Raw genomic sequence first — 15,733 nt, 5'->3', positions numbered from 1 at the left:
AATTCTTTCATGCCTTTGAAGATGACTGTGACATACAAAGCCTTTGCCACATTGATTACACTGATAGGGTTTCTCTCCAGTATGTGTTCTTTTATGCATTCGAAGATGACTGGGTTGTGAAAAGGCTTTATCACATTGATTACATTTGTAGGGTTTCTCTCCAGTGTGTGTTCTTTTATGTATTCGAAGATAACAGTGATATACAAAGGCTTTACCACATTGATTACATTCATAGGGCTTCTCTCCAGTATGTGTTCTTTTATGTGTTCTCAGATAACTATGTTGTGAAAAGGATTTATCACATTGATTACATTTGTAGGGTTTCTCTCTAGTATGTGTGCTTTTATGTATTCGAAGACTACTGTGATGTGCAAAGGCTTCACCATACTGAATACCTTCATAGGGTTTCTGTCCAGTATGAATTATTTCATGCCTTTGAGGATAACTTGGATATGCAAAGGCTTTACCACATTGAGTATATTCAGTGGGTTTCTCTCCAGTATGGCTTCTTTCATGCCTGCAAAGATAATTGGTACATGTGAAAGCTTTACCACGTTCATTACACAGATGAATCTTCTTATCTGTAGGAATTAATTTTATAATTTTGTCTAATGGTAAAGAGAACTCAGATCTTAGCTTTTATCACTTTCTTTACATTGATGCTGTTTCCTTTCATTATAGGTTGTTTTACATCTTTGAAGATACCCGTGATAATAAGAGCACTTATTACATAGCTCACATTTATAGCACCCTTTTTCTATATGAGGTTTTTCACTTATTTGAAGAGAACGGAAGTACTCGGAGATTTACCACACTGATTGCATTCACAAATTTTCCTGTTGTGTGACTAATGCTATATTTGCAAAGTGAACAAGGACAGAGAAAAATTTCTAATTCCTAAGTATTCATAGGGATTTTCTGCAGTTGGTGTTGGAGGCTTTATACCCAATGAAGTTGGAAAACAACCAATTATAAACTTGTACCACACTCAGAAAGTCTACTCAAAGTGGAGACTATTATATATCTTCTAATTGTTCTGGAAGAAAAGAGATACATTGCTTCTTTCAATATCCCTATGCTCACATGGATTCTATCTATTGTGACATATGATATAGCTTTTAAAAGAAGAATAACAAACAAAAGATTTCCACATTGCATTCACATAGTTTGACTTTTTGTTCCTCATAGACATGTGGTATGGGATTGAAGTTTCTCCACCCTAACATTATTGACTCTCATAAACTGACACCTCACTGAACTTAGTAATGTCACTACAGGTATACAAGTATCTGCAGCTTTACTATGGACTGCTTGCTTAAGAGAAGGTTTTGAACACATACTTATCACCTATTCAATGTGTATATCTTTTATGATATGTGAGTGGTACGAGACTAAACAGATTGGCAGTTCTACAGAGTAGCTATGATTCAAACAGTAACACATATTAAGGCATTATTTCCTTGTCTTCTTTCTTAAAGGAATACCTTGCAAACACAAATCAGATACTTGACATTGAAGTATGTGGTTTTGTGAGATTTTAATAATCATTGATATACTTAAAGCAGTGTTTTCTTTTCACTGTTGCTTTTCTTTAAAACTTCTGAGACATATTAAAATTTCTTCAGAGGCTTATTCATATCAGCTTGCAGATAATAATTACCTTCCATGTCTTCTAGAACTTTGAAAATGTTCTTCAATATTATGGTCTTCCCAATTATAACCTGAAATATAGTATCAGAAATGTATGATATATTGTTGGAAAATAGGCAAAATTTAAGTTTCTATCTTCAGTGAACCTCAAGATAGTATTATTCACCTAATTTTCCCTCATTCTCAATTGGAATTACAGAAGAGCACTAATAACAAAGAAAGAGTTGTCTCCTTACTTCAAAAAGTGAAAGAAAATCCAGTCTTACCTATAGCAGTGAGGTTCCTGTAGGTCTCCAGCATTACATCTTTGTAGAGACTCTTCTGGGAAGGGTCCAGCAAAGCCCATTCTTCTCGAGTGAAGTTCACGTGCACATCATCATAGGTCACTGCAGTCTAAAATATCCCATACATGTGTACAACAGAAAACATGATACTGACAACACTGTAAATGTATACTTCATTGACAATATATTCATATAATTCTGGTGCTTCTCCGACTTATTTCCTGAATAATAAAGTTCACCTCTGTCATTTTTTCGTCCTTTGAATAGGATATAGCCTTGTAAGAGAAATGCCAATTAACAGACATAAGAAAAGAGAGACAAGTTAGCAGTACTGAGCACACATCAGAGAAATTGTAGAAAAATTACTAACTACAAAAACTGATGGTCACGTTGGGTATATTGACTCTTGCCTTTAATCCCAGCACCCAGGAGGCAGAAGCAGGTGTATCTCATTGAGTTGGATGCCAGGCTGGTTTATGCAATGAGTTCCAGTACAGCGATAGGTACATATTAACACCCTGTCTCTCCTGCAAAAATCAAACAAGAAAAAATAGAAAGAACACAGAAGTTTTTACTGAAGTTCCTACAAAAAAAATTATACATTCACTCCAGTTCTGTATTCATCTTCCAGAATGCTGAAGTGCCCCCAGTTTAAACTGTATCATTAATAAAATCTTATTAAAAGGAAAGCATGTTTAAACAGTTACATATGGACAAATGAAAGTATTAGCAATGTAGCGGTCATAAATAAGCAACACAGGGAAGGGAAGATGGCTCAGAAGTGAAGGTTCTTGCTGGTCCTGCTGCTCAATTGCCAGTGCTTACACGGGGGCTCACAACCATCCACCAGTCCAAGTTCAGAAGATCCAAGGCCACCTTCTGACTACTATGCGGATCAGGTACACATGAGGTGCATATTCATGCATACAGAAAAAATACTCATAATCATTTTTTTAAAAAAACAAGGTGGGCCTGCACACCTGTAAGCTCAACATTAGGAGAGGTAGAGGCTGGTGGATCTCTGTAAGTCTGAAGTCAGCCTGGTCTACAAAGCAAGTCTAGGACAGCCAAGGATACACATATAAACCATCTTGAAAAAGAAAAAAAAATCAAAACAAACACAGCAGGTAGGAAGAATATTACATACCTGCAATTCAATAACATAGAAAGCTCTGGTAGTATAATATCATAAATTCCTGCCATCCTGAGAAAGAGAATATTCTCTCTGCCAAATTCAAAATTCAGGAAGTGGATGAAGTACAGCACAACAGCATATGCTTGACAAAAACCTATATTCCAGGCTCATTAGCCAATGATATAAAAATGAACAACAACAAAAAGTCAGGCACGTTGGCTCACATCTAATGCCAGTACTCTAGGGGCAGAATCGAGTGGATCTCTAAGTTCTAGGCCTGCCTGGTCTACATACTGACTGTCAGGACAGCCAGGGCTACACAGTGAAACTCTATCTTCAGAAACAAAAACAACAAAATTAAAAATTGAAAAACATCAGGCTTGCAAAATAGCACTGAATAATGCAACCTATGCGATTTAGAATTGAGCATGAGAAGGAAGCTGACTGATCAGTTTCAACCTTAACACAGTAGACACACACACAAAAAAAAAAAGAGAGAGAAAGAAGAAGAAATGGACTGAGTCTATAGATAGCCAATCCCACCCCCAATAAGAAATCTAGAAATGTTCCTCCTACAAAAGCTACTAGACAGGAAAAGCAAATCCCAGGAGGCTAATCACACCCAGGAAAACACAGGAAATAAATATCCCACAATAGCAAAACCAAAAGAGGGGAGGCACACCACACACACACACACACACACACACACACACACACACACACACTACAACCACCAACATCAAAATAACAAAAAGTAGGAAAGCACAGGACACTGTCATCAGAATAAAAGGACAACTTACAAATTGGGAAAGAATCTTCACCAACCCCATATCTGATAGAGGGCTAATATGCAGAATATATAAAGAATTGAAGAAATTAAACACTAACAAACCAAGTAATGCAATTTAAATGGGGTACAGAGCTCAACAGAGAATTCTCAATAGAGGAATATTGAATGACAGAGAAACACTTAATTAAAGAAATGCTCAACATCCTTAAGCATCAGGGAAATGCAAATCAAAGCGACCCTGAGAATCCACCTTATACCCATCAGAATGGCTAAGATCAAAAACTCAAGTGACAACACATGCTGGAGAGGATGTAGAGAAAGGGGAACCCTGCTCCATTGCTGGTGGGAGTATAAACTTATACAACCACTTTGGAAATCAATCTGGCACTTTCTCAGAAAATTGGGAATGGTTCTACCTCAAGTCCCAGATATACCACTCCTGGGCATACACCTGAAAGATGCTCTTTCAGGACACTGCTCAACTATGTTCATAGCAGCTTTATTCATAAAATTCATTATTATAAGCAGATATTAGACCTACAGTACAGGTTAACCATACTACAATCCACAGACTCAAAGAAGCTAAGTAACAAGAAGTGCCCAAGTGAGGCTGCCCGAACATCACACAGAAGGGGAACTAGAACAGACAGCAGAAGTGGATAAAGGGAACTGAGGAGGAAATGGAATGGGGAGGGCAACAAGAGTAGGAATCAGATGTGGGTAGACCGGTGGTGGGAGGTGAGAGTACTGGAAACAAGAAGAGAAACTGAGGGGTCATCTCTTTGACAATGTGGACATCTGTGACAGGGTAGGCCCCCAGGAGAAAATGGGTATGACTCTAGCTGAGACTCCCAACAGGGGGGAACATGGAGACTGAAGTGACCACCTCCTAGCTAAGCAGGACTAGTGGAGGGAGGGGAACAACAACCCACCCACAAAACCTTTGATCCAAAACTTACTCTGCCTACAAGAAGTGGAGGGATAAAGAGGGAACAGAGATTGAGGAAAACTCCAGCCAATGATTGGTCCAATCTGAGATCCACCCCACAGTAAAAAGCCAGCCCCTGACAATATTAATGATGCTCTGCTATGCTTTGAGACAGGAGCCTAACAAGAGTGTTGTCTGGGAAGCTCCAGACAGCAGAGGATTGAGACAGATGCTGGGACTTGCGACCAGGCATGGGATAGAGCTCTGGATGTGCTGTGGAAGTGTTGAGGGAAAGATGAAGGACCTAGAGAGAACAGGAACCCCACAAGAAGACAAGAGAGACAACTAACCCAGACCCACAGAAGCTTACAGAGATCAAGACATCAACTAAGGAGCATGCACGATCTGGACCTAGGCCTCGTGCACACATGTGGCTGATGGGAGGCTTGGTCTTCATATGGGGGGGCCTGATGAGTGAAACGGGAGGCTCTTTCTAACACGGATTCTATTGCCTGCTTTTGGATCACTTCCCTCTGGCAGAGCTGCCTTGCCTGGCCTCAAGGGATGAAGATATGCTTAGTCCTGACATGACTTGCTGTGCTGGGGAGGTTGATACAAGGGGGGCTTCCCTTTTCTTGGGGGAAAAGGATAGGGGAAGGAGGGGGCTGGGCGGAGAGGAGGAAGGGGCATCTATGGGATGAAAAGTAAATAAACTTAAATAAAAGAAAATACATTAAATCTAACTTCAGTGATCCTAATAGTCTGCAACAGCCTGCATACTGTTCAAATGTCCAACATCCCTTATACCACTCAAGACAATCTCTGGACTTCCAGCTCTTATAAAATCATAAAACAAGGTATATCTTTCCAACATAATATGGCACAGAATACCCATTCCCATTCCAATAAAGAGGAATGTGTACCCAGTGAGAGAAGGTTGGACCAAGAAACCCAGCAGGGCAAACAACAAATCCTGTAGCTGTTTCAGACCCATCAGGCCTCATTTTCAAAATGCTTAAATGGCCCTATCCCTGTAACTTCTCATACATCTCTGTTTGGTTACTTCCATTCCCTGTATGCAATTCTCTATGGCAAGTGTATCATAGCTTGGGTATCACAACATTTTTTTATCTCAAAACACAACTCGGGCTTCATCTTCACAGCTTCATGCAATGCACTCTCACAGCAGCCTCCCTCACTGGGGCTCTGAGACTGCCAAACACAGATGGCAGGAATGGTGCTGAGCTGAAACCACGGAGGAAGGATCCGTGCAGCTTTCTTATTTCCAGAACCAGCACAGCATGGGTGATCCTGCCATGTCTGGCTTCTAAATTAGGATGGACAATGCCACGATTGGACCAGTTGTAGTAGGTTTTGTATGAAGTTCCTTCCTGGGACTAGGAATCACTCTGCTACTCCTTCCATTAATTAAAGACTTAGTAGGAGGGAATGTTACCTTTTGGGCACCTTCTTAGGCTTCATATCCAGAGCAAGGGTCTTACTTTTAATGGTGATAATCTTGAAAATCCCTGCCTGTTTCAGCATTTGACTGACAAGTGAAATTACCCAATGTTGTTTTTCTCTACAACCAACAGACTTGGCATTTATTTCTGCCCCACTTGTTGCTTTTTTTTTTTTTTCCATTTAGTCCTGAATGAGTAACTAGCAATAGCTATCAAACAGATTCAATACTCCATCTTAGAAATCAGCCCATTATTTTTAAATTCTGCCTTATTCAATTTCTCAGGGCACAGGCAGATTTTGGGTCAAAATATCACACAAATGACCTCTAACTAAATTTTAATGAAGTCTGCTTTCCACTGAAATTCTATGTTCTCAGCTCCCTCTGCATTACTCTTAATACGTCGATCTTCCAGGTCCTACAAGAACAGCTGACTAGGCTCTGTGTACAGCTTTTTATGTCTCATGCCATCTCAAGTCTGATATTTTCCACATTTCGGGAGCTTAGGATAGAAAATCAAGCTTCAAGAAAATTAACGCAAAAACCATGGGCAAACATTGTTTCCTGGCTTGCTCTCTCGCTTGGTCATTATGTCATGCTCAGTTAGCTCTCTTATCCAACCAAGCCTACTTGCTTAGGGATATTGCCACCTTCTTTGGAAGAGCCTTTCCATATTAATCATCAATCAGCATAACTTCTCACAGACAGAGCAGCCAATCATTCTGGTGGAGGTGCTTCCTCAACTGGGGCTCCCTCGGATGACTGTAGACTCTCAAATGTTGGCAACTGGAGCTAATTAGGACACAGAGACAATAATATAAGAGAAAGTTTTAAAATCCTCACATCAATATGTTAAGCATATTAGTTTCAAGTAGCAAAAAATAATGATGACTAAATTACTGGAAAACACAGATTGCCAAGAAATGAGGAGAAGCAAGCCTTTAGGATCAAAAAGAGAAAACTAACACTGTTTCTCCACAGAAAGTCCCCAAACTAACAAAAACTCAAGGAACTTATAAAATAATATAGTAGATTTTCAGAAGACACAAAAAGGTGAAGGTTTATCATTTTCCAGAGAAACAACATTATAATTAGATTTTAATTAATAAAAATACACAACTGGCTAAGGTGTTGAAGATTTTTTTAAGGCTTTCTCAGCCATTTTAGATTCCTCTGTTGAGAATTCTGTGTTTAGATCTGTATGCCATTTGGGGGTAGGGGTGTGAGACAGGGTTTATCTTTGTATCTATGGCTGTCCTGGAACTTACTCAGTAGACCAGGCTGGCCTTGAACTCACAGAGATCTGTCTCTGCCTCCCCAAGTGCTGGGATTACAGGCATGTACCACCGTACCCAAATCTATACCCCATTGTTTAATTTGATTTTTTGTTTTTAGAACATTTAGTTTCTTGAGGTCTTTATATATTTTGTGTATTGGGCTTCTATATGATATGGATTTGGTTTTAAAATATCTTTTTCCGTTCCTTAGGCTGCCTCTTTGTCCAGTTGAACGGGTTTTTTGCCACTTCCAATCCATGTTCTATTAGTGGCAAAGGAGAGAAGCAGAGTGCACAGGATGAGTGCTGCCCAGTAATGTCTTTGATTTTGATTATGACTTCATTGTTTTTGTTTAAAGGACTTATATTTCTGTCTTTCTATCCCCTTTTATTTGTGGTGCCATCTCAAAACTACTTTGAGAATCCATCTTACACATGTCAGAGCAGCTAATATCAATAATACAAGTGACAGCTCATGCTGGCAAGGATACAGAGCAAGTGGAACACTCTTCCACAGCTTGGAGGAGTGCAAACTAATACAGCCACTATGGAAATCAATATTTCCTCAGAAAACTGGGAATCCATCTACCTCAAGACGCAGCTATACTATTTTGGGACATATATCCAAAAGGTGCTTCATCCTACCAGAAGGACCCTTGCTCATCCATGTTCACAGCAGCTTTGTTCATACACTCCAGAAACTGGAAACAACCTACATATCCCTAACTAAAGGATGGATAAGCAAAATGTGCTACATTTACAAAATGGAGAAGCACTCAGCTGTTTAAAAATTACAACACAAATTTACAGGCAAATGAATCACCCTAAGTGAGGTAAACCCAGACCCAAAACGACAGATGTGGTACGCATCCGCTTATATGTGGATATTAGCTATTAGGTAAATGATGGTCAATCTACACTCCACAGACCCAGAGAGGCTGAGGGGGGGCTACAGAGGGAAGCATGGATCTCCCAGGAAGGGGAAGTAGAATAATTCTGTGAGGAGACTGGGGTTTAATGGAAACATTTTTAAAATTCAAACAGAACAGTCTGCTTCTTAACCTTATTTTAGCTTTTTCATGCAGTCTGACTCATTGTCAGAAAGCTCTCATGCCATTCAAAGAAAGCCACTTTCTGCATTTTTACAGCATACTATAATAGCACATTTGATTCTCATCTGTATAACAACTCCTGGTACAGAAAGCTTGATATTAATTTTTTCTTTTCCACATACCACCTAAAAGAATGTTAGAGAAAAAAAAACCTTTGAAGGTGATTGCTTCAGCTGGAGTCTCTGCTTTCTGCCTTTCGTTTTCTTTTGCTACCTGTAAAGTAGACAAGACGGCTGGACTCTCACATTCATCTGACAAAAACACGTGCACTAAAGATTAAAGTCAGGGGGAGAAAGGTGAGGGCTGACACTGCTTACGCAGTAATTACATGCCGTTTCATGACTGTGAGAGTCCTTCACAAGCGTGTAATCCTTCAACCAGTGTTACTGTCTTCATTCATTTTGCACAATGTCTTCCTTAGGCACCCAGGAAGTCTTCAACAAACAAATATTAAGGTTGGCCACCATGGACATGAGAACTCTGATACTTCTCAATAAAATTTTCAAGTGCATGGAAAATTGAAGAAGATTGCTGGGATCCATAGTAATCCTGTTATTTTATGAGAACACTGTATAATGGAGTTGTTTGGGTTTAAGTATTATGTCCAAATGTATCAGAATACATATGTTAAGTATAGGTAAGATTTTATATTAACTATAACAACACAGCATGGTTTCAACTGATCTTAATTGATTTCTGTGGAAAATCCGAATGCACTGCTATCACAGTTGATTTGACATGCTAATCCACAATCTGTGTCACACTCAAATTCTGGGGCATGTTTTATTTTCGCTCTTTGTTTTCTCAATTAAATCATACTTAATAAGAGATCTCTTATGTCTTTTATGTGGCCATAACGATGTACTCTGTGTCACTAAACTTTACAAAAGTCCTCTTTCCATGGCTTTGTGCAGTATTTCACATCAAGTTCAGTTTCACACACTGTTGTTTGCTAAATAAATGACTATGCAGGATAATATCTTTTACTCACTTATGCAACTATAAACAACACCATTAAAGTAATGTTATTTTCAAAAAAATTTTAAGATGTTGGGTATGTTCAATTTGCAGCATAAATTCAAAATAATCCAAAGAAAATTCCCAACAATTTATTACAGGAAAGCTGATTCCAAAGCTATGTGCCATGTGAAAAGAACTCAGAATTGTCATAGGATTATAAAGAAAAAGTACATAGTTTGGCACAATGTGACTTCTGTATTAACCACAAAGGTACAATAATCAAAAGGTTTACAATATTTGTGAAAGAATAAGGGAATGCAGAGAAAAAGTCAAGAACATAAGCCCCAAATTATATTCACATTTTAATCAAAAGACCTAAGGAAACTCAGCCAGGAAAAATGTGAATTTGACCAATGTTACCTATGATTGCTTGTGTATAAAAATTAAATAAGCACAGACGTCACAACTTCCACAAAAATAACTCAAAGTGACCCCTAAACTACTACAATTTCTGGCCCTCCAGCTACCACTAATCTCTCTTCCACACAGAGGCCCCATGCTCTAGAACTCTCTCTGTAAGTGGAGGTGATCAGAAAGGTGGGCTATGGCTCTGCAGCCCCTCATGCCTCCGTGATTTCAAGCAAACCCAGTGAAGCCCACACACAAAACAATGTTAAAGAATAATTTAATGTTTCCTGCTTCCTGCCATGTGGATTATGGCACAAGATGTGCAGTCTCCCTATGCACCTGCACAACACCATGCACGTCTGAGAAACCTCTGCATCTCAGAAACTCCTTTTGTACCCTGGAACTGAATTTCCCGGAAGCACACCATTGTGGCTGGTGGTAGTGGAAAGGTAAAAGACTTTAATCAAATATTATTGAAGGATGATCCCCATCACCTCCTTTTTACCAGTTCCTAAACTTCTAAAAACCAGACCTTTAGTTTTCAAATATGTCTTCTCAGTACACACCAAAAGTAATGTCTGTGTGTGCACACTGGACAGTGATATTATAAGCAACACAGCTTCCTAAGGCTAGAGCTGTAAAGCTTCCCCCTCTCCAGGGAATCCACACTCAGGCAGGCTCAGAGGCCAGGGGCCTCTGCCCAGACCACCACATGTACCAAAAGAACCACAGTCTGGGTGCTGGTCATCCCAGTCCAAGCATATTGGAATCTGAGCGCTTAGCCAACCTGCTCTTCCTGATGACCACCACACTCACCATGGCATGGACTGTGGTCTCCCTCACAGCTCTATGACCCACTGCATCTGAGGCAAATATGGAAAGAACATGCAAGCTACCTCTCAAAGGCGCTCCTGATTGCTTGGCCTGCCCAGAGTCCCTCATTAGCCAGACCTCGGGACAGCAGCAGCTTCCCTATGGGAGGATTAGAGAGCAAGTGACCCAGACAGAACAGGCCTTCCCAGCTCTGCCCTTCCACCCCAGCTGCAGACAGACCCTCAGTCTGGTAAACTTGTATTTCAGTAGAATCTTCCACTCTCTCAGGGCACCTGTGCTTTCAAGGCACAGGATCCTTTGTGTGCACATTCCATTACACATTCAATGTCCAGTGCAGCAGAGCTGGGAAGACATGCAGGCCAACTTCAGTCAAACTCAAACAGCAACAAACAATTGAAGCAAAAAGTGACTACGACTGTGAAAGCAAGGACAGGAAATGGGAAGCGAATGAAAAAATAAAAATAAAAAGGATCGGATGTGGCTGCTCCTAGGTAGGGTGGAATAGAAAGTTTACTCTAGATGGAAGGGAGAGCACAGCCAGAGGCAGGGAGAGCACAGCCAGAGGCAGGGAGAGCACAGCCAGAGGCAGGGAGAGCACAGTCAGAGGCAGGGAGAGCTGGGAGAGCTCACTGTAGACAGGACCCTGAGCCATGCCAGGAGAGGCTGGAACAAAGAGGGGAGAGCCAGACCAAGAGGCCAGAGGAGTAAAGGACAGATGAAAAAGACCGAGTAACCAAAACAATTGGATTCCTTAAGAAGGGGCAGCTGGAAGAAGGGCAACCCAGCCCCTGGGCTAAAGGGTGGGACTGGAAGAACCTGACAGCCAGGGCCACACTGACCTATTAAACAGGCACCTCAGCAATTTATCCCAGGGTTTGAGACTTACCAGTAGGAAAAGGAAAAAAAAAGAAAGAAAATGTTATAATCTCCAATTTTATTTTTAAAAATTGAAACAGGCTTTATGGTCCAATTACGTGAGCCCGCCCAGCAGTGTGTGCCCCTTTTCTCTCAGGCTGCGCACTTCGGGACAGGAAAAATAGCATTTCTGTTAGGCGGAGCCACACCAGCTTATCAAGATCTTCTGTGTTGGTTAAACGACAGATATTTTGTTTCTAGAAATAAGTTCAGTTCCTTTTCCAGATTCTTGATTGCCCTGGTCTGTGAACCCACAAATGGCCAGCTTGGACTTTTACTGACCGACTAAAATAGATTACCTGACTACTCACTGCAAATGCCAACTACTATCAAAACTCTCACCTTCCTTCCTCCTCCTCCTCCTCCCTTTCTGTGCTATGCCTACAACAGTTTCAAAGTTGGTCAGTGAACTCAGTTCTTACACAGGTCCCTCTTTATTTGTAATTAGGAGGATACTCGTTCACTGGTCTCTTTTCCTTCTCAGGGACCAGTCAGAGCCCAGCCTGGAAAGAGTTGCATGACTGTCTTCCAGGAACAAGGCATCAGAGGCAGGATCAGGTGTTCAAAGCAGTTCTCAATTACAAGGGATAAGGCAAGCCTGATCTACAAGAGAATACTGCTCTAAACAGAAACAAATAATCAAAGTACCTGAATTCTTAATGACCTGAAGACATTGAAGAATAGAAACAAATAAAAGACTAGAACAGTGATGCATTAAGAAAATGAAATTTAAAAATACCAACTGACTTCTTAAAAACATAAATATAGTTTTAAAACACCGTTTAACTATACTGACTTTGAAAAAGAGGAAACAGCATTAATAAGATCCAGTGTTACCTTGCCCCTATGTGCAATGTTAGCTGCTAAGACCTGTGACCTGACACACACAGTTACAACCAAAGACCTCTATCCCAATCCTCTGTGCTATGTCAATGAGGACTGCACCTATCTTCATAGGAGTCTCCTAACTAGAAATTTGATATTCATTGTCTCAGCATAACCTCTTCAAATTGTACACCCACTAAAGTGGTCTGCTTTCATTCACATGCATGAATTAATACATGCTGGGAAATTATACAGTCACTCACCCTGCAGCTGGCTCCCTTAAGCTTTCATCTTTGTTCTAGCTATTTCTTACTCTGTTTCACTCTGCAGTAGTGTACACAGTAAACTGTTCTGGTCAGAAGGCAGAAGCCATGTTACGCATACAAATCTTTTTCTGTTACTGCAATGGACAGTTAATCACATGCCTCAAATGAGTAATCTTTAAACTCTGTTGTGGGATATCCCTTTAACTTAAGGATTTAGGAAGTTTAATCAAAAGGAAAGCAAGGTCATTGCCCTGGGGAGCAAGAGATTGGGAGCACAATGGCCTCCATCAACATAGCTTGTCTCAGAAACATTTTCTTTAAAGGCTGAAGATGCAGCTGTTCTAAAATTAATATGCCTTCCCAGGGAGAAATCACTCCACACACAAAAGATTAATTTAAAAAAATCTCTTTGATAATAGCTTGCATCCAGCTCTGGTTTGTAGTGACATTTTTGAGAATTATGGAATTTTGGTTTCTTAAAAATCAAATAAATATTATAAGAATGTGCTTTCATTTTAATCCCAGGTATGGGGATGTGGGGCTGCTTCAGACTGTCTGCAGCAGCTGACTATGATTTGCCTCATGCTCTAGCAGAAGCATGGTTTTGCCAGCTGCAGATAATTTCTGTGATGGTGTGATTTTTGGAATTCTGGAAACTTTTCAGAGGGTACATAAATTTGAGAGCCCCAAGAGGTGGTGTGGGGGGTTATTGGTCTATTGGGGAGGTTAGTTGTGGTTTGTTAGTAGCTGTGGTCAAAGAAGAAACAAAAGAAAAGGAATTAAATTCAGGGACCTCTTTCTCCTCTATCCTTGTTTCCTTCCTATCTAGTATTAGGGAGTAAAATAGGGGTGTGGGGAGGGGTGATGAAGCCCGGGGAACCACAAAGTAACAAAGACCAGATACACTGGTTAATGCTAAAAGAGCAGCCAGCCTAGCACAGGTTTTGCATTCCACGTACGCTAGTGTGCCAGAAAGGTTCAGTTTTCTTCTTGAGAAACCCATGGTTCTGCCACATGGGCAAGATGACACCTGCTGACAACCATTTGAAAAGGAAAAACACTGTTGTGTTGAGTGCTGGCCTGCTCAAGAAAGGCTTTCCCTGAGGTCCTCATGTATGGAGAATGACAGCTCTTTCTGAAACCCAGGAACATGCTTGGCAGAACCAGTAAGTCTTGGGCCTACGCCTCGGGAGCTTTCCCTAAGGCCCTGAGAAATAAAACAGCTCCTTCTCTAAAACCAGGAATATGCTTGGGAGAGCTGGTAAAGCCTGTATGTAGCCAGGGCCTTAGGGGAAGGGTTGTGTGTAGCAGAACTATGGTTTCTCAAGAAAACTGAACCTTGACGGCACACCAGGCCTCAGGGCTGACTGTGATCCTGTAATGCCCCACTGAGTGAGTAGCTTGTCAGACGCCTGCTCTTTGATGTGGGGATGGGCCTGGTGGCTGGCTGTAAATCACAGCTATTTCCTTTGCCATGGTTTGGAGCTGTATTTCTGGACAGTCCAGGGGAACACATGTGAATCCTAGCATTGTAACCTCTAACCGGCCTGGTTAGCATACTACTTGTCTGCGGGGTGGATTTTTTTGGTTAGTTGGTTGGTTGGTTTGCTGGTTGGTTGGTTGGTTGGTTGGTTGGTTGGTTGATTGGTTGGTTGATTGGTTGGTTGGTTGGTTTTGGATTTTTTGGTTTTTTTCCCAGAGCTGAGGACCGAACCCAGGGCCTTGCTAGGCAAGCGCTCTACCACTGAGCGATTCCCCAATCCCTGGGGTGTTGTAGAGGCAATCCTCCAACATCTAAATTCTACTTGGTGTGACTTACTATCTCCTAAGCGTTGGTAAATCCTTTACATCATCAGTTCTGCTCTTTTTACATCACAGCTTACTACTGGAGGACTATCCAACACAAGAGACGCCGTTTACAACCGCCAAAAAATTAACTCAAAATGGATTCTGTACCTAAAGATGAAATGCTAAGGCAGAACTTGTAGAAGATGCTGCGGAAACTAGGGCGCTCCAGGTCTGGCATCCTGCCAAGGGTGTTTCTCTACACAGGTCCCTGCTCCAAATGCTCTGCGCGGATGCAGCCTCCATAGAAAAGTTATTCAAAGGCCACGCTGGACAAGGGACCTCACAGGTGGCCGCATCTGGCCGCCGGTTCCCGCCCAGCCCCGGGGAGGACCCACACACCAGCCCCCGCTGCTCAGCTGCCGGCTCCTCCCGGTCGTGGCAGTGACCAAGTGCTCACCATGGCGACTTCGGAGCTTGCTCCCCTCACCGCAGCGCCCAGCAGCAGCGCTCAGAGAACTACACACCGAACCTTTCAAGCCTCCTCAGCCACTGAGCAGGGCCTGCAGCTCGGCACCCGGAAGAACCCGCCTCCTCTCTGACTGCAAGGCTCTGATTGGCCAGTGATTCTTGAGTGACATGAGCACCGCCCTTAGGGTTAGAGTGTGACGACGTGTTGTGGGTCGTAGCCCACACCTTTTCCAGATACGCAGAAGTCTGCATTTCAGTAGTACCTGTGCGCATCCTGTCGGTGTTCTCACCCAGCCGCAGGGAAGACCGACCACTCCAGCTCCCGCAGCTCAGCCGCCTGCTCCTGCCCTTTGTGGGCAGCGTCACTGCATTCCTTTACCGGGTCCCAATTTCAGAGATTGCCTGAGCTAGCCTCTTAGCACACAGGAAGAGCTTTGTCTTCTCCTGGAATCAAGGTGGATAGCTTGCATAGCCCCTTACTCATCTTGCAGTGGAGTTATTAATCTGTCCCACAAGTGGAAAGGTGCCTAGATGACTAACAACTAAAGAGATTTTAGGAAACAAGATTTGTGTTCTGTGGCTTCATGCTGGGTTCAGGTAAAGTGCGGCTACTTTTTACCTGGTAGGTATGA

At 41.8% G+C, this 15,733-nt stretch overlaps 1 protein-coding gene across 1 annotated transcript; it reads right to left on the bottom strand.

The window, feature by feature from the left end:
- Positions 1-6: 6 nt before the first annotated feature.
- LOC129665678 (zinc finger protein 120-like) lies at positions 7-15,204 on the bottom strand (the record flags this gene model as incomplete). Its single annotated transcript, XM_055592485.1, has 4 exons — positions 15,091-15,204; positions 1,917-2,043; positions 1,661-1,721; positions 7-517 (listed from the first exon to the last, which is right to left on the bottom strand). Coding segments are annotated over exons 1-4 (702 nt in total), but the record flags the coding sequence as incomplete, so codon positions are not given.
- Between the last annotated feature and the right edge of the window lie 529 nt (positions 15,205-15,733).

The sequence above is a fragment of the Psammomys obesus genome, unplaced genomic scaffold (assembly GCF_907164565.1).
Source record: "Psammomys obesus unplaced genomic scaffold, mPsaObe1.curated_primary_1811, whole genome shotgun sequence".
Lineage (NCBI taxonomy): Eukaryota > Metazoa > Chordata > Mammalia > Rodentia > Muridae > Psammomys > Psammomys obesus.
Note: the sequence above shows the minus strand (reverse complement) of the source record. Positions and strands in the feature narration are given on the sequence as shown.